The sequence below is a fragment of the Balearica regulorum genome, chromosome 1, assembly GCF_011004875.1.
Source record: "Balearica regulorum gibbericeps isolate bBalReg1 chromosome 1, bBalReg1.pri, whole genome shotgun sequence".
Lineage (NCBI taxonomy): Eukaryota > Metazoa > Chordata > Aves > Gruiformes > Gruidae > Balearica > Balearica regulorum.
In genome coordinates, this window is record NC_046184.1 from 150,801,671 (window position 1) to 150,819,909 (window position 18,239).

General features: G+C 47.2%; 1 protein-coding gene across 7 annotated transcripts in view; it reads left to right on the forward strand.

Annotated features, from left to right (window-relative positions):
- LIMS1 (LIM zinc finger domain containing 1) overlaps positions 1-18,239 on the forward strand; it is an 82,317-nt gene that overhangs the window by 55,237 nt on the left and 8,841 nt on the right. For 5 of the 7 annotated variants that reach the window (XM_075739304.1, XM_075739297.1, XM_075739312.1 and 2 more), the window contains exons 2-4: positions 3,094-3,253; positions 15,440-15,506; positions 17,579-17,699. In XM_075739304.1, the coding sequence (XP_075595419.1) occupies positions 3,094-3,253; positions 15,440-15,506; positions 17,579-17,699 (348 nt within the window). Of the gene's footprint in view, positions 1-378; positions 795-3,093; positions 3,254-15,439; positions 15,507-17,578; positions 17,700-18,239 lie in introns of those variants that run through there. The other 2 variants (XM_075739280.1, XM_075739328.1) reach the window with 1 other exon arrangement.

Here is an 18,239-nt window from a genome sequence, read left to right on the forward strand (position 1 = left end):
CACAAGAAAGATGCTATAGATAAATTCAGCACGTAGGACTTAGAAGAAACAAGTGGAACATTAAAGACCATTTTTACAATGTAATTAATATTCTGTAGCATTAAAGCAATATTTACCTAATGAGAGAAATCTTCTCTTCATGCTTTCCACTGCTGGTTTGCCCATGATAAAATATTATTGGACTCTACCTCCACACCTCCCCACACACACACAATAGAAAGTAGCTGCAGACAAGTTTGGTGGTGAACATATTTGCTCCCGTAGGTTACTCACACCACAGCTCTCTTGGGTGGCTTCTATCAGCAGCCAGCAGCGAAGCTCCTTTCTAGCATCCAAGTTTGCATAAGGGCCTGGCAGGGGAATGTGCTCCTCCACTTGCAGCCAGCGTCAGTAAATCACAGCGTGACGGGCTCGCCTCCCCACCGCTGAACTTTTAACTTGAAGCTCTAGCAGGGCGCTGAGCAGCTCCAGCTACATGACAGGGAACTGTGAAAGTAAATCACTTTGCTGGGAACGAGGGGAAGTCCAGCATATTGTTTCGCAGACTTTGCCTACAGCTTCTTTGCAGTATAAGCGTAGAATATATACACCCAGGAAAGCCATTAGAGAGAGATGGACTTCCAGCGCAGAGCTCACCCTTACCCCATCCGAGAGGATGAAGAGGTTGCATACAAGGTCGCTCCTGATGCTCACAACTCTGCAGGAAACGAAGGCGAGAAACCGGTGTCAAAATTGCAACGTAGACACAGTGACATAAAACTCTACAAAGAGTTTTGTGACTTTTATGCAAAATTGTAAGTTTGTTTTGTTCGGCTTCGGGGTGTAACTACAGTGACATTATAGGTGTACTGTACATATGTATTTTATTATCTGAGCTCCGGGCAGGCTGTGCAAGCCATTCTCTAATGCAACCTTTGCCACTGTTCTGCTTGATACGTTGCCAGTTGTAATCATCAAGTAAAATTTGAGCTGTTGCTTTAAACTTCATCATTAACTGTGTGAGAAAGGTCTATTAGCATTTGAAACGGGGCTGTAATTTGTTAAGTAGTCTGTCTGACTTCAGATTGTTTGCCTATTATTTTGGGCAAACGGATAAACTGCTTCACTAATGCAGAAGTATTACGTATATCTCTGGTTTTACATCTATGAGCTTCAAATCAAAGTGAAGTAGTTTTGCATACTAAGGAGGAAAACTTTATGCTTTCAGTTGTTTTTGAACTTTGTTTCATATTATTGCTTGCATTATACTTTGTGTCTGACAGCACTTAAATAATTTTTTAAGTTTAACATCCTTAATGCTCGAGAACTGTTGAGGTGATGATGAACACCCTGGTTTCTGTCGTGATTATGCTTCATTTAGATTGATGAGGATGGGTGAAGTGACTGAGGTATTCCCACACAGAAAACATACACAATCCATGGAGACCAGCAGCAAGCTTTATAGTTCACCACAGTTTATACCTATAATCGCTGCAGTTCATCTGTAGGCTTGTCTGTTATGTATGGGATGTATAGGATAGACCATTCTCCATCTGATCTCTTTGTGACATTTGCCCACTCGTTGTTTCACTGGGAGGGCGGTGAATATTTGGGTAGCAGTTCCTGTTTTCCTCTTCTGCAAAGATCTCTAGAGAGGGAAAAAAATAAAAGCCAGCTAATAATAGCTGATCAGATGTGACCTTGTGTAGGGCTCTTCTGTGAGACAGTGTAAGAAATAGATAAAGCACATTCCTTTTTGAACCACGTGCTAGGTGTTTGCTTGTTCCCTCAGATGCTGTGCAAGGAATGAATTCAGTTCCTGTTGGACCTGGGAGCCAAAGGGTCTTACCCCCTTGGAGGGAAAGGCTTGGCATCTTGCAGAGGACTAAGAGCTCTGCACTTACAGGCGCAGCATGATAGCTGTATTAAAATGTGTGCATGCCTGCACGTGTGTTTAAAATAATGTCAGTTGTTTGATAAGCTTCCAGATAGACGTTTGAGTCAGTGGTTTTGTCAGCTGTGGTCAGATTGTAATGAAACTAGACCGTTGCCCTGTATTTGCTCTCTGCTATCAAATGGTATTAGAGAGGTGATCCTGAAAGGCGCAGCTTTGAGAGTCTAGATGTGACTAAGAAAATGCTTGCAAAGGAAAAATCAAATGAGCTTTTCTCTGGCCTTAATTAGCTGAAACACAGCTGTACAGTGTGGACATGATCCTAGTGAAGTAGGTAATTCTACTGACATTTTGCAGCTACCACACTGTCATTTTATGGTCATGTGCCTTTGAGAAGCAACCAAGGTTGCTATTTGAGGGATTTTTTTGTTTTGTTTTGTTGGTTTGGTTTGTTTTTATCCCTGGCATGGGTTTGCAAGCTTGTGTTGGCCTGTGTGTGGGTCGGCAGCCAGAGCATTCCCATCCTCCTCCTTGGCCCTGGACCGACACCGGCACACCGTGAGCTGATCTCCCTGAGATGAACTGTAACAAACCAACCAAAAATCCCATGACTTCAAACTAAATTTGTAAAATTATTTCAAGCTATGTGAAGCTTATATAAGGAATAATTATTTACCTGCTCTGGTTTTTAGTTATATCTACCAGACTAGATACCATACACTCTTTCACATTGCTTATTTAGAGCTTTTGAACCAATGCTGTTACATATATTTTAGAATTAGGAATTATTTTGAAATTATCATTTATGTTTTCCTCTGTGATGCCAGACCTCAATCACTGTTAATATTTGCCCTTGTTTTCTGTAATTGTAATGTACTTCATCATTTTTATACTACTACTTTGAATTACCTGCCTTTTCTCATCATAAAAAGCCTGTAAATGTATCTGTAGTAACGATGTTTCTGTTTAGTTTTTTGAATTAAGAGTTATTAGAATGCGTTGCAGGGGTTTTGTTCCTAAAGAGTTTGGGAGCAAGGGGAAATGGCAGTTTCATGTCTGAGGGGATGCCACAGGTCATTAAGTCCATTGAAAAACTTGTGCTGAGCAGCCTAGCATTAGGTTGATGCTGTTGGCTTTGGGAAAAAAAAAAAGACCCCCTAACCAGTGGTGTTGCCTGTTTGGGCTGATTTTCTTTCTGTTTCTTTTGTCTTTTATGACAGCAACATGGCGAACGCACTTGCAAATGCCATCTGCGAGCGCTGCAGAGGCGGCTTTGCCCCTGCTGAGAAAATCGTCAACAGCAACGGTGAGCTGTACCACGAGCAGTGCTTCGTCTGCGCCCAGTGCTTTCAGCAGTTCCCCGAAGGGCTCTTTTACGAGGTAAGCCCCCATCTCACCCCCAGCCTTTGCTTTTTGCCTTCCTTCTCATACGAGAAGTAACTACAGGCAGATCGGTACCTTAGAAAGTTCCGTGGCAAGAACTGGGCTCCAAAAGGATATGCCAAATAGAGAGAGAAAAAAGAAGAAATGTTTCTGTGCCAATGTGGAGGAATCAATGTGTGCAACCTTGTTTAAATGTGAAGTCTCAAGTTATCAGAGCTGAGAAGAGAACTGCTGGAGATTTCTCTCTGAGTGCAGACTTTTTTCCCTGAAATATGTGAAGACAGCCTATATATCATACCAGAATACAGAGAAAGCATACTTCTTAGAGGAGAACAATCAAATAGAAGGGAACCCCAGCATCCTGCAGTCTGTAGGAGGTTTATTGCTGCGTTGAGCGAGACCAGCACGGCATGTGAAAAGTTGCTTGTAGAGATGACCTGTAAGTCAGCATGCTGAGGTCAGGGTGTGCTGGCAGCCCAAATCAAACAGGGCCTATGCAGGGTCAACTCTAGGTGTAACAAGCTGGAGCATTCAAAATTAACAGTTCTTACATGCTTTCAAGGGTTAAAACCTGCTCTCAGTCATATTTTTCAGCCCCAGGTAGATTGCCCTCAGCTTGGATGGGTATTTTGATATCGGTGTCATTTTCTTTTGCCTTCCCCTATTATGGGGATTCAGGATGTGGCTTAGCTATCTCAGGTACAAAGTGGCTTTAGCGAAACCTTTAGACTAGTTCATAAAATATCAAGTGACCGGTATAAGGAAGGGTAGATGATGTGAGACAGGGAATTATTGTCTGAGAGATAAGATCCCGCTCAAGTAGCTTGTAGTCCAACTGACTGTAGCGGTTAAAGGATTTATGTCATACTGTGATCTGAAAAGGAAGGTAGGCAGTGTGTTAAAAGCACAATGCTGTGCTCTCACATGCAGTGGCAAGAGCACAACAGTTTATCTCCCACGGTAGTATTTCTAATTTTACAGAACCATGTTGACGAGGAGAGGCTGAGGGAGGAGTGTGGATTGGAAAAGAGACTGGCAAAGGGGATTCCGGGGGTTTGCTTTCTCTCACCTTGTTTCAGGATCAAAAGACTTTTCAGTGCTGTAGGGATACTGTTGCACAAATTGTGGTAAATGAGCTAGTAGTGTTCGGTAAGACATCAAAAGGTGAGCTGCAAGGCAGTAGCAATTAGAAAAACCAAACCAAAACACCCCCTAGATACTTACATGTTGCAATTCTTAATACATACTGAGCTACTGCCTGCTTGCAGGCATGGTAGGGAGTCCATCGTGACGTGTTAAGACCTGAGGCAAATGTAAAGTAATATGAATGTTTTGAAACTAAAATATTTGTAATTGTGATAATAAAGTATTTTCTCTAACTAATGAGTACTTTATTCATCCTTTTTCTGACTCAAAAAACAGTGGGACAATCCAGGGACTCTTTCAGAAAGTGGAATGGTCCTTTGTTTGAGATAAAGTTTGAGAAAACCCGTTCTAGGCAGCTGCATCTCCTAGGGGATGGAGGAGGACCCCAATGGAAAGGGACTCTCATGTTTGCACCTAGTCCAGGAATATTACAACATCTCTGTTGCTCACGGGATGGCCATATCTGAATGTCCTTGGCAGGGGCAAGTATCCTGGTGGTGTTTAGATATACTGGATGTAGGCATTTTGTTTCCTATTGCTACCTTGATAACATTCATAGAATCACAGAATGGTTTGGGTTGGAAGGAACCTTAAAGACCATCTAGTTCCAACCCCCCTGCCATGGGCAGGGACACCCTCCACTAGACCAGGTTGCCCAAAGCCCCATCCAACCTGGCCTTGAACACTTCCAGGGAGGGGGAATCCACAGCTTCTCTGGGCAACCTGTGCCAGTGCCTCACCACCCTCACAGTAGAGAATTTCTTCCTAATATCGAATCTAAGTCTACCCTCTTTCAGTTTAAAGCCATTACCCTTTGTCCTGTCACTACATGCCCTTGTAAACAGTCCCTCTCCAGCTTTCATCATATTAGTTATGGTTGGTGTTTGAGCACTGTCTTACTGTAAAGCGATGCTCCCTGTTAAAGACAGTGAGTCAGATGTGAGTGTCAATAGAGTGTCCTGGGAATGAAACTAGCCCCATGTGCTAAACATGTTTTGGTTAATGTTGCTAGGAGGTTTTTTTCAGGCTGGGTAGATGCTTTGTTCTTGAGAAATGTGACATGGAAAATGGAAAGTTTCAATTAAGAATAGACACTTTTTTGCCACAGCTACTATAGAGGCAAAATAATTGCGATGAGGATTAAATGAATACCTAAAGACTTGTGTGTGGTTTGAACTTCAGGTCACCCTTCTGCCTCTAGCCATTACAGTGTCTTTGCAGTTTCTCTGCGCCCCCGCAAGTCTGTGTGCTGCTGTTGAAGAGAGGTACTTTTGGGTGTGTTTAAGGCCTCTGACAGCCTTCAGGTGACGGCTCATAAATCTTACCCAGCCTTCCTCCCCCATCTATACTGGCCTGCCCTGGGAATCTTCTGGACAGTGGAGAGATATCCATGCTGACCCAGCCCTTGTGCCTTTGGGGCTGTTTCAGCTGGGAAATCTTTGATAGGGCCTTCTCCTCTGTCTCTGCACCCTTTAGAGTGTCCACATGTTTTCCATGCTGCCAGAACGGCTCTCACTTAGCACTGAAGTGGTCAATGAGATGATTGCAGTGGAAACCTCCGCACATTTCTTAATGGTGCTGCTTGGGAAGAAGGGTGGACAAGGGCACAGCTTACTCTTCTTTCATTCGGCACCATGGCACGAGTGTTGGGAACGTACTGGGTGACAGCATTTCGGGGAGAGGGAGGAACAGCCCTAAGCACGTAGAGGATGGGCTTAGGTTGGCCACTGCTCAGGAGATGGCTGACAGTGCTCTGATGACTTGAAATGATCTGTATCATTGTCAAGAAAAAGTGACTAGAGAAGACGGGCAGAAAGGGTATCTTCCTCTGACTCATTTAATGCACTCTTTAAGAAGATGGATGCGTTTGGAGGTGTGGTCATGTAATGTGTTTTTCTGAGCAGGTTCCCTGTACATAAACACAGGCATTGTTGTTCACCCAGCATGAGTTTATGCTTATTCTGTGCCTGGTTTAGCTAAGCTAGTGTTTCTTGGAAATGATTTCCAGCTCTTAGCAATCGGGAAGTCAAATATTCTTTCCCTGCCTTTCACAAGCCTTGCTGAGTTCCCCCAGTTAGTCATTAAACTGCTTATCACATTTGCCGTCAAACACTGCTGTGATAAGCTTTCACGCTCTGCTCCACTGGGCGGGGGTGGGGCTGAAATGGTTTGGCCATGCAGGAAGAAATGCTGATGCAGGTCTGCACTGTGGGACATGTCTCTGGGCTGCCTGCAGGGACCCCAGTCAGCACAGCTCACCATGGTCTGGCACCGGAGCTGAGACACTTGCAGGCACAAGCGGTGCCATGGCAGAGCAGTGCCCCTCTGCAGCTGAGAGTTTGCACAGCATAGCAATCACAGAATCACAGAGTGGTAGGGGTTCATAGGGACCTCTGGAGATCGTCGTGTCCAACCCCCATGCTAGAGCAGGATCACCCAGAGCAAGTTGTACAGGATCACGTCCAAGCTAGTTTTGAGTATCTCCAGAGAAGGAGACTCCACCTCCTCTTTGGGCAGCCTGTTCCAGTGCTCTGTCATCCTCAGAGTGAAGAAGTTGTTCCTCATGTTGAGATGGAACTTCCTGTGTCCCAGTTTGTGCCCATTGCCCCTTGTCCTCTCACTGAGCACCACTGAGAAGAGTCTGGCCCCATCCTCTTGACACCTGCCCTTTAGATATTTATAAGCATTGATCAGATCCCCTCTCAGTCTTCTCTTCTCCAGGCTAAACAGACCCAGCTCTCTCAGCCTTTCCTCATACGAGAGATGTTCAAGTCCCCTCATCACCTCTGTAGCCCTATGCTGGACTCTCTCCAGTAGTTCCCTGTCTCTCTTGAACTGGGGAGCCCAGAACTTGACACAGGACTCCAGATGTGGCCTCACCAGGGCAGAGGAAAGGGGGAGGATAACCTCCCTCGACCTGCTGGCCATGTTCTTCTGAATGCACCCCAGGATACCAATGGCCTTCTTGGCCATGAGGGCACGCTGCTGGCTCATGGAGAGCTTGTTGTCCACCAGGACTCCCAGGTCCTTCTCCGCAGTGCTGCTCCCATGCAGGTCAACCCCTAACCTGTACTGGTGCTTGGGGTTAGTCCTCCCTAGGTGCAGGACCCTATACTTGCCCTTCTGCTGTGTCGGCCACTCCTCCCAGTTTTGTATCATCAGCAAACTTGCTGGGGGTACGCTCTGTCCCCTCATCCAGGTCATTGATGAATATGTTGAACAAGACCGGACCCAGCCCTGACCCCTGGGGCACCCTGCCAGCTACCGGCCTCCAAGTGGACTCTGCGCGGCTTATCACAACCCTCTGGGCCCTGCCATGCAGCCAGTTCTCAGCCCACCTCACTGTCCACCCATCCAACCCACACTTCCTAAGCTTGCCTGTGAGGATGTTATGGGAGACGGTGTCAGAAGCCTTGCTGAAGTCAAGGGGGACAACATGCACTGCTCCTTCTCCATCCACCCAGCTGGTCCTGCCATTGTCACTGTACTCCTCAGTAAATGGTCTCAAATCTTGCTGAGGTGAGCAAGACCTGCTCATTTCCCTGTGATGTTTGCTTTTTTCTTTTCTCCTCGTACTCATTTTTAGAAATGCCTGAGCTGTTTCCCTTTCCAAAACAGAACAAAGAGCCTGAGAAGAAGAGTACTCTGTCCCTCCCTCACTCCCTCAGAGGGAAGGTCCATCTGGCCCAATGCGCAGTCTCCAAAGTGGCCAACCCTCAATGTCTACAGGAGAACATATGAGCAGGGCAGGTCTCCTTCTGTCAGGGTCCTGGGGGTGCTCATAGGCCTCGATGGCTGGCACCAGCCTCCCCTGGGACCCTCACCCACACCGTCTCCTGCCAAGGGCCCCGGGGATGTGTCTCAGCTCAGCCTGGGGCCTTCAGGCCCTGCCTGAGCCATCTTGTAGCTGTGCCTGTCTCTGCCCCTCTCTCCTGGATGGGCCTGGCACCTGCGCTGCAGAGAGCTGCTCTTCTGCGTGGAGCCCTCAAGCCTAGGTCATACCTTGTCATGCACAACTCTAGGCATGATGTAGCAGAACTCATCTCTTCTCTGCGCTCACCACAAGGCAAGTAACGATGAGACTGTTACGTGTCTGAATAGCTGGGGGGTTGTCAGCTCCAAAAACACTTTCAAGGAGATAAATCAGAAAGGTTACAAGTGGCAACAGGATTTTATTTTTATTTGACTTTTTGGAATCATTTTCAGAGCCAATGCTCTCAACCGTGAACACAATGCACACGTGTAGCCTGGACAAGGCTGACATGTCCTGCAGTTTAGCTTGAGAAAAGATCCCTTGCAGTCTGGCAAAGGAAAGCCACGGAGCCACAGGAATACAGGCCAAGCAGTCCCTGTGTCCTGAAGAGGGAGAACTTGAAGAATGAGGGTCAGGAACAACCACACACAAAAAAATACAAAGAAGAGGAAGAAGAAGATGTGGTACCGTGGTGTCTTTCCCAGAGTATGAGACCTATCAATGACAGGCACATTTTCTGCCTTCCAAAACTTGCTCTACTGTGCTGCTTGGCCAGGGACACCTGACAGGCGCTCTTGTGCCTGCCCTGCGCGTGTCTTGCCTGCAGGGAGAGCTGAAAACAAAGCGGCAGCTCCGGATGGTGCAGCAAGCCTGGAGCCCTTGCAAGCACCAGCTGTTTTGCTCAGGCAAGAACCCCTGGGGAAATGGAGCTGAGGGAAGAGCAGAGCTCACTCCCACTACAAACTTGCAGTGGGAAAGAGAGCCCGAGAGAGCCAGAGCACAAGGGGCACCTTGGCGGTGCAAGAGCAGCAGGCAAGAAGCTCGCTGAAAGGGCCCAGAGGAGCCCTGACAAGGGGCTGTGCTCGGTGCTCCAGAGGACAAGCAGCAACCCCCGGGGGCCACCCTTAGGCCCACCGGGGGCCACCCTTAGGCCCACCCTGGGAGTCTCGACAGCTTCCTCCCCCCAGGATGCAGGGCACAAGGGCCGCCTTTGTGGAGCATGAGCAGCAGGCAGCTGGCCAAAATGAAGCCCTAGCAAGGGGCTGTGCTCAAAGCTGCAGAGGAAGGCAAAAAGCCCCCAGGAACACTTGCTAGCCCACCCTGTGGGAAAAAAAGCCTTCCTCCCCCCAGCTCTCCAGGGCACAAGAGGCCATCTCGTAGTGCATGAGCAGCAGGCAGTAACCGAGCCAAAAGGAGTAGAGGAGCCCTGACTGACAAATGGTCCTGCCCAGTGCTGCAGAGGAAGGCAAAAAACCCCCACGGACCAGTGCCAATCTGCCCTGGGGAAAAATTCCTGACCCCAGAACTGTCGATGGGCTGTTCCCTGAGCATGTGAGCAAGACCGGCCTCCTCATCCCATGGGCTGGTCACACTTCCCAGGAGATGCCCAAGCCCTGTTCTCCCTCAGCCTGGAGCCATCACCTCTGGGGCTTGCCACAGTGGCAAAAGGCCCCCAGCCTGATCGACCCTGGGGGCAAGAATCCTTCCCATGCCAGGCAGGACACCAGTGGGTGCTCCAAAGCACTGGCCCCCTGGCCGCATCTGTGCATCCCATTTCTTACAGCTGCTGCCCCTGGCTCCACAGGGGATGAGGATGGCGAGCTCTGCAGTGCTCCTCAAGGTGGCATTCCCTTGCTCTGGCCAGCTGAAAAAAGGATTTCCCTCCATCCGATGAGCTCTGAACATGGTGGCCCCAGCGGGAGCTGGCCTTGCAGTGGAGAAGCTCCAGCAGCCTCATCCAGCCTCCACTCTTCCTCCCACAGCCCCCTCCACGTCACTCCACAGGCTTCTCAAGGAGTTGCTCTCAGATGTCTTGGTGCTGGCCCCAGGCCAGGTCTGTCCCAATGGCCAAGCCGGGCAGGCTGGCAGCAGGAGACGGGAAGATGTCCCCTTGTCTCCTGCCCCGGGGCATTGTTACTGCTGCATTGCCGGGTGGTGGCACTGTGATGTGGGGGTAACGGGGCCCCTTATGTGTGGCCCTGCCCACTGCCCCCCCCCCCCCCCCCCCCCAGCATCTTTCGGAGGAAGGTAGGCCTTTGGGGTGCTGGCCCTGAGGCAGTCCCTGTGCCCAGGAGGCCTGGGGGGGTGTCCCTGCCTTTGGTGGCCGTGCACTGAGCACAACTGCTGAGCATCCCTGATGCCTCCTCTGCCACCCGGCTCCCAAGGACAAACCCAGTGCTGTTCCTCTTCTCTCAGGCCATGGCAGAAACCAACCCTGCACCCAGAGACCACTCCTATTAGCAGTCCCCTCCCTGCGCCAGAGCTAACGTCCTTGAGGCTACACAACTAACTCCAACTAGACTCTGCGCTGCTTATCACAACCCTCTGGGCCCTGCCATGCAGCCAGTTCTCAACGCAACTCACTGTCCACCCATCCAACCCACACTTCCTAAGCTTGCCTGTGAGGATGTTATGGGAGACAATAGGGATCAACTGTGCTGGTCTAAAAAGAAGCAATTCTGGAAAGAGAAGGACTTCCAGGGTATTTTTTCTAAGCTTTTCCACATCTTTCTGATGTTTTCTTATGCACTCAACATAAACAGAAATTAGCACAAGCACAGGCCAGCAGTTTCCAAACTCACCACACTCAGCCGTCAGACACGAAGTGGTAGCAATTCTGGCCCACTTTTACTTCACTGCCTAGAAGCCGTGCATACTCTAGAGCTGCTGTTGCAGAGTCTTACAACAGGTCTTGTACAAATAGCAGCAGAGTCTTGTAGAAATAGCGGAACAGGTGGCTTAGACGGAGAGCTTCGGCAGCGGTGTGCCCAGAGGGACAGGTTGGCCCCACTGTAATCAGTCAGCAGGCATTTCATAGAATCATAGAATCATAGAATGGTTTGGCTTGGTAGGGACCTTAAAGATCATCTAGTTCCAACCCCCCTCCTACAGGCAGGGACACCTTCCACTAGACCACGTTGTCCAAAGCCTCATCCAACCCACATTACCCTCAGGTCCAAGAATGGCTCCTCCCTGCTACAGGTTGCCTGTCTCTCCCACCGCGGACTGTGGACACCTCACCTTCAGACAGGGGAGGTTAGGAGAGATGAATCCTACCTCTGGCACTGCTGTTTGTTAAGAGCCTCTTGCTGTGTACTTTTAGGTGCCCAACCTGCTCTGCACTATGCTGAGGTGGGGGAGATGGAAGGGCTTCCCACAATTGAAGAAATAATACAGCAAAATCCTTATGGAGCACACACAAGAGCTATAATTGGGGAATCTGTATCACTATTATTATTACAATTATTGTTGTTGGTTTTATGGAATAATAGTAATAATAAATTAAATTGAATGGCACGTGGCTTTTGTCTCCTAAATGAGAGGGAGTTCCTTACAGTTTTAGGTTTTTTCTAAGATGTTTGCCGTAACCTACAGGAAGATTAAAGGAAGGTGCAGCTGCAATGCGCTTGTCAGATTTGTTTCTATTCCAGTTGCACCTGGAGTGTTTTCTTAAAATGGGCTTTACCAGAAACTGAGTCTTAGAATAAGGGTCTTCAAAGACTCAGTTTTTGTGTGTGTCTTCCCACTAGGTTAGCTAAAACCACCGCGATCAGCTGAAGGTTATGTCATGGCGAAATGTTCTATGCAAAGCCATTTAACGCATGGACGTCCAGCATACTATGATCAAATGACCTTTCTTTTAAAATATGTGCTGTGGGATTGAGCCACACTGCCCAGGTCACAGAAGGCAGGGACTGGGAGAATGCAGAACCACCCACTGTAGGAGAAGATCGGGTTCAAGAATATCTAAGGAACCTGAAGGTCCACAAGTCCATGGGGCCTGATGAGTTGCATCCACGGGTCTTGAGAAAACTGGCGGATGAAGTGGCCAGGCCACTCGCCATCATATTTGAGAAGTCCTGGCAATCCGGCGAAGTTCCCACCGACTGGAAAAAGGGAAGCAGAACCCCCATTTTTAAGAAGGGAAAAAAGGAAGACCCAGGGAACTACAGGCCGATCAGTCTCACCTCCGTGCCTGGCAAGATCATGGAGCAGACCCTCCTGGAGACTATGCTCAGGCACATGGAAAATAAGGAGGTGATTGGTGACAGCCAACACGGCTTCCCTAAGGGCAAATCGTGCCTGACAAATTTGGTGGCCGCCTATGATGGAGTTACAGCGTCTGTGGATAAGGGAAGGGCAACTGACGTCATCTACCTGGACTTGTGCAAAGCATTTGACACTGTCCTGCACAACATCCTTGTCTCTAAATTGGAGAGACGTGGATTCGATGGATGGGCCACTTAGTGAATAAGGAATTGGCTGGATGGTCGCACTCAAAGAGTTGTGGTCAATGGCTCAATGTCCAAGTGGAGAACGGTGACGAGTGGTGTTCCTCAGGGGTCGGTACTGGGACGGGCACTGTTCAACATCTTTGTCAGTGACATGGACAGTGGGATCGAGTGCACCCTCAGCAAGTTTGCCGACGACACCAAGCTGTGTGGTGTGGTCGACACGCTGGAGGGAAGGGATGCCATCCAGAGGGACCTTGACAGGCTGGAGAGGTGGGCCTGTGTGAACCGCATGAAGTTCAACAAGGCCAAGTGCAAGGTCCTGCATGTGGGTCGGCGCAATCCCAAGCACAGCTATAGGCTGGGCGAGGAATGGATTGAAAGCAGCCCCAAGGAGAAGGACTTGGGGGTGTTGGTGGACAAGAAGCTCAACATGAGCTGGCAGTGTGCACTTGCAGCCCGGAAATCCAACTGTATCCTGGGCTGCATCAAAAGAGGTGTGACAAGCAGGTCGAGGGAGGTGATCCTGCCCCTCTACTCCGCTCTTGTGAGACCCCACCTGGAGTACTGCGTCCAGCTCTGGGGGCCCCAGTACAGGAGAGACATGGAGCTGTTGGAGCGAGTCCAGAGGAGGGTCACAAAGCTGATCAGAGGGATGGAGCACCTCTCAGGCTGAGAGAGTTGGGGTTGTTCAGCCTGGAGAACAGAAGGCTTCAGGGACATCTAATTGCAGCTTACCAGTACCTGAAGGGGCCTCCAGGAAAGCTGGTGAGGGACTGTTTATCAGGGAGTGTAGTGACAGGACAAGGGGTAATGGCTTTAAACTGAAGGAGGGTAGACTTAGATTAGATGTTAGAAAGAAATTCTTCACTGTGAGGGTGCTGAGGCACTGGAACAGGTTGCCCAGAGAAGCTGTGGATGCCCCCTCCCTGGAAGTGTTCAAGGCCAGGCTGGATGGGGCTTTGGGCAACATGGTCTAGTGGGGGGTGTCCCTGCCCATGGCAGGGGGGTTGGAACTAGATGGTCTTTGAGGTCCCTTCCAACCCAAAGCGTTCTATGATTCTATGATTCTATGATGATTTGTTATAGAAGCTCAAGGCATTATCTGATGGGTCAACTGCTGGGTCATCCACAAAAGGCAGCACAAATGAGCCGAGAAGGTTGAAAATACAAACAAGACTGGTAACCAATGTGCCTGACGCAAACCAGAGGGGAAGAAAACCTGTTTGGTCCACCCAGACCAACATGTTGTGGCTCTGAAATCCAAGCAAACCTGTGCATCCCTCATTGCACCACCTGCTTACATAAAACAGGGAGCTTTCAGATTTTTTCAGTTTAGAAAGGATTTTAGCCAGCAGAAAGCAAGCAGAATTCTCAATGAACCAATGATTTCCATTACTCTCTGAGAGAGTAATAGCCTTCTGTCTCTCAATTTTTTTTTTTTAAAAAGCTGCAATTAATAAGGTCATCTGTTTTAGAGTATTACACTGGAAAAACACTTGATAAATTGCTAGCAGAGACTTCTGAAAGAGCCTGTATCGAGCACGTGTCTTTCTGTTCGTAGTAGGTGCAATTCAGGTTGGGCACAGGAAATAAGTTTCTAGTCTGAAGTATCCAGTGACTTCTAGAGTGTTTCATTAGATCCCCATCCTGCCAGTGGCTCTGTGTATTGCACAAGTAATTACTATTACTTATTACTTATATTGTATTTGATCCTTGGAATTTCATAGTATAAAACAGGTAATCCTGAAGCACATTGCCATATTTTCTGTCCATGCACCAAAAGTTAACTTGTGGATAATATTTTATGCTATTTCACTTTGTTTTGTGTGAGACCCAGTAAAAAGAAAGGAGTGGGGTTTCCCTCTATCCCCCTTTTTCCAGTGTTTTAAACTGAGATATTCAAATCCAAACATTTCATAGCATACCTAATATAGTCTGTCTGGTTTTGACATGCTAGTTGGCATGCGTGTCTAGTAATGATGTGCCTGAAGGTATCTAAACATTTCCCTTCATTTCAGGACATACTTGCCTACATGTTTTTACATATTCCCCAGCTAAGTTGCTAATGCAGTGCTGCAGAACTTTTTTTTTCCCATATGTTTTTTTTCTATGCAAGCTTGAACTGCAGCTGAACTTCTCTAAGCTGTGAGAAAATTCATATCCAAATCCAAACCCCTTAAGATCGGTTCTCTGTTTCATCTGGTTGATGTACTGAACTTTTAAGTGAACTTAAAATTTGGATTCAATGAGCTTAAGGGTCTTTTCCAACCTAAATGAGTCTGTGATTTTGTGAAATAAGCATCATGAAGGAAAAATCTTATTTCCCTTCATGTTTTGGCTGTATTGCTCCATAAATGGCAAAGAATTCTGGCCCTGGGTGTTCCTTCTCCTCCGTACTTACTTCCTCCAGCTTCCTGGGTCATTCTTGCAGGAAATGTAGAGTGGGGAAGAGATCAAATGAGTTCAGGGAAAATGCTTCCTCCCAGGAAAGGTTTTTGTTAGCTAATTTCCTGCCCAGAATTCACTCAGTTGCATCAGTTTCAGCAGTCTGTCCAAATTCAGATGTCTCTCACGATGTAAATGGCTGATGGAAAATGCCTTACATTCTCAGCAGTGTTAGAGGAATGTTGTGCTATTAACACTACATGCTAACTAGTAGCTGAATTAAGGTGGGTAGATTTAATGCCTAGCACATGGTCTGACTGTTTTTGTGCAGCCCCTCATCTTTTACTACCCAGTTGCATCTGGTAACAAACTGGTGTGTTACAGAATTTATGTTAAGGGCATGCTCCTCATCCCTCTAACGCTCGGCCTGTTTTCCATTTGCAGTTTGAAGGGAGGAAGTACTGTGAACATGATTTTCAAATGCTTTTTGCCCCTTGCTGCCATCAATGCGGTAAGTTTTACATTGAGGTGAAACACTGCACACCGATCACAAATGGGAAGTCAACATACATTGCTGGGGGAAGATGTGCAACCCTTGTATATCTTCTCTGGGAGGTGGCCCCATGCGGCTGAGCATCTGAACTTCCAGACTGAACTAGACTTCAGAGATTTTGGGGAGCTGCTTTTCCTAAAGGGCATCAAACAGTAGGATTAAAAAAAAAAAGTTTGCATTATTTGAGTGAGTAGTTTAGGTGTTGATCCAGTGATCCAATGAACAGACCATTCAGGAACTCTTGATTACATATACTGTTCATGACTCCTGATTATATATATCTATACATCTGCATGTGCTCATAATTGGCCCTTCTCATGCAGCTGAAACCCTGCAACGAGTCTTTGTCATCTGCTTTGATTACTGTAACCCACCCATGTTGCCCTACTCCACAGAAGCGGGGACAATCATCATCATCTAGTGTCATAATCAAATGATGGTCAGCTGATCCCTCGTATTTTTGCAACAAATACCTTTAAGGTTTCAGACTCTAATGTCCACCCTACCTAACACCAAGGGCTGCTTTTTATTTGCCATTGTTGATGTAAATGCTTGCGTGTCTGCTGCACTGTAATCATTTGCATGTTTGGTTTTTTCCCATGTGTGACACATCGTGCTCGGGCAGGGCTGGGAAGTCATTACTTGAGTGTTGCTTAAACTGGTCTGGGAGCTGTTGTGTTTTTGCGGCACCTTGGCAAGGCACTACGGCTTTCACTTATCTCAGTGAGGCCTTTCCCCATGTGGAGGGAGGGGTTGAACACTGAGGGAGAGGGAAGCAGATGTTATGGACCTTTGAATTTAAAGCTGCAGATGTGAACAAGCAGGAGAAGAGGAACAAATGGGTTGGTGGTGATTTCTGAGGAGCTACGCTGCCTATCTCCATGATTTCTCCTGCCCAGCTGGCACAGCTCCCACTGCTCCTGCCCTGGCTCCCTTAAAACCTCATCAAGGTCCTGCGCAGAGCTGGGCTTTGCCACTGCTTGGATTTAGTAAGCATAGCCAAAGTCGATGGGGCTGTTGTCAGAGATGAGGCCTCAAGCATTCCTGACTCTTCTAGAGTCCATCAGGTTTTGTTCTTGAAAAGCTATGACTTCATGGGAATGCCACAGAATCGCATGCTGGATGTTGTCGTCCACATCGGTCACCTGCCCAATCACTCCCCTTTGGCATGTGTTTGAGTTATGCATCCTCCAAAGCAAAGGCTCGGTCTCCTGCAGCACTGGGAAGCTGAGCTCTCAATGCATTTTAGGCAGAGCCTTTGCACTGCTCAGGGGCCTTGGCTACAACATCCACGTAGAGAACAACTAAATCACACGTGTGGTGGACATGGCTCCACTGCCTGTGCAGTACAGTCACACTGTGCATGCAGAACAGTAGTTCTTACACTAATTTTTTAATGCCTCGCAGGACAGGACTCCTCATGGTAGGTCAGAAGTTGTGTGTGTTGGATTGACTGTTCTGCAGCATCACTGCGGCTTTGCTTTTTGACTCCATGGCAGTTTTTTTGCAGGAGGTCCGCAGCCACCCAAGCTCAGTTCTGTTGTGCTTTGAGTATAGAGCCCCTTCGAGGGTTGGTTCTAGTGGACTAGAAATCACTACTATGTACATGGCAAGTTAAAATTGTCATCTTCTAAAAGAAAAGAAGGAGAAAGATGATTAGGACACAAGAAAGCTTTATTATATAAAGAACTCCATATATTTCTTAACAGCTTGAGAACAGATAAGTAAAAACAAGGAAGGGACTGAAAATGAATGATTGCAGAGAGGTGAAGTGTGCATGTATAAAGGCTTGTATGTAAAGAACAGAAGGTCCTCCATCAGCAAGGATGTTTTCTTTTGACCCATAGCAAAAAACCCCAAACAACCCAAAATTCCAGAGTTTAGAATCGAAACTGTGATACTGAAAGCAATGTATCCTACCAGATGGGGGGAGGGAGGAAGAAGATGATGACATTGTAGCAATTTGGTGGTGGGTTGCTTTAACTTTGTCTAGCATGGTATTTTACATCCTGGTGTTGCGTTTCTTACAGGTGAGTTCATTATTGGTCGTGTTATTAAAGCTATGAACAATAGCTGGCATCCAGAGTGCTTCTGCTGTGATATCTGCCAACAAGTATTGGCTGATATTGGATTTGTCAAGAATGCTGGCAGGTAGATCTTCACCCTTCCTTCTGTTACTGATCATGAATAAAATGAACTGAGAGGTTTTGGTTCCTGAAACTTTCCAGCTGAGGTGGAGCAACTGAAGCATCTTTTGTGGGGAAGAGGCCTAAGAGTGCATCACATTGGGTATCTTAAAATATACACTTAAAATATTAACAGTTTACCTTCTTCAACACCAGATTTCTCAGCAAACATGTTCTCTACCTGGTAACCTTTTGGGGCCATTGTGATACATAATAAGAGAAAACATTCAGATACAGAAACATTTTCTTTATTTTTTTTTAATACCAGTTTTTACTTTCTTTTTCCAACTTGGGTTTCCAATTTTGGTCTAGTTTAGCACCTCATTTATTAATAATTGCTTTTAGTTCAGTGGGACACTTCACAGAATAAGATATTTTTACCAGCTGTGATCACAAGAATGTTTTACAAGTGGATACGAGGGCCATTGGCTTCATATGTATAATATGGTATACACAGTTATTTACAGAATTAGGACCTGTGTGGTCATGCAGCTTCCAATCTAAA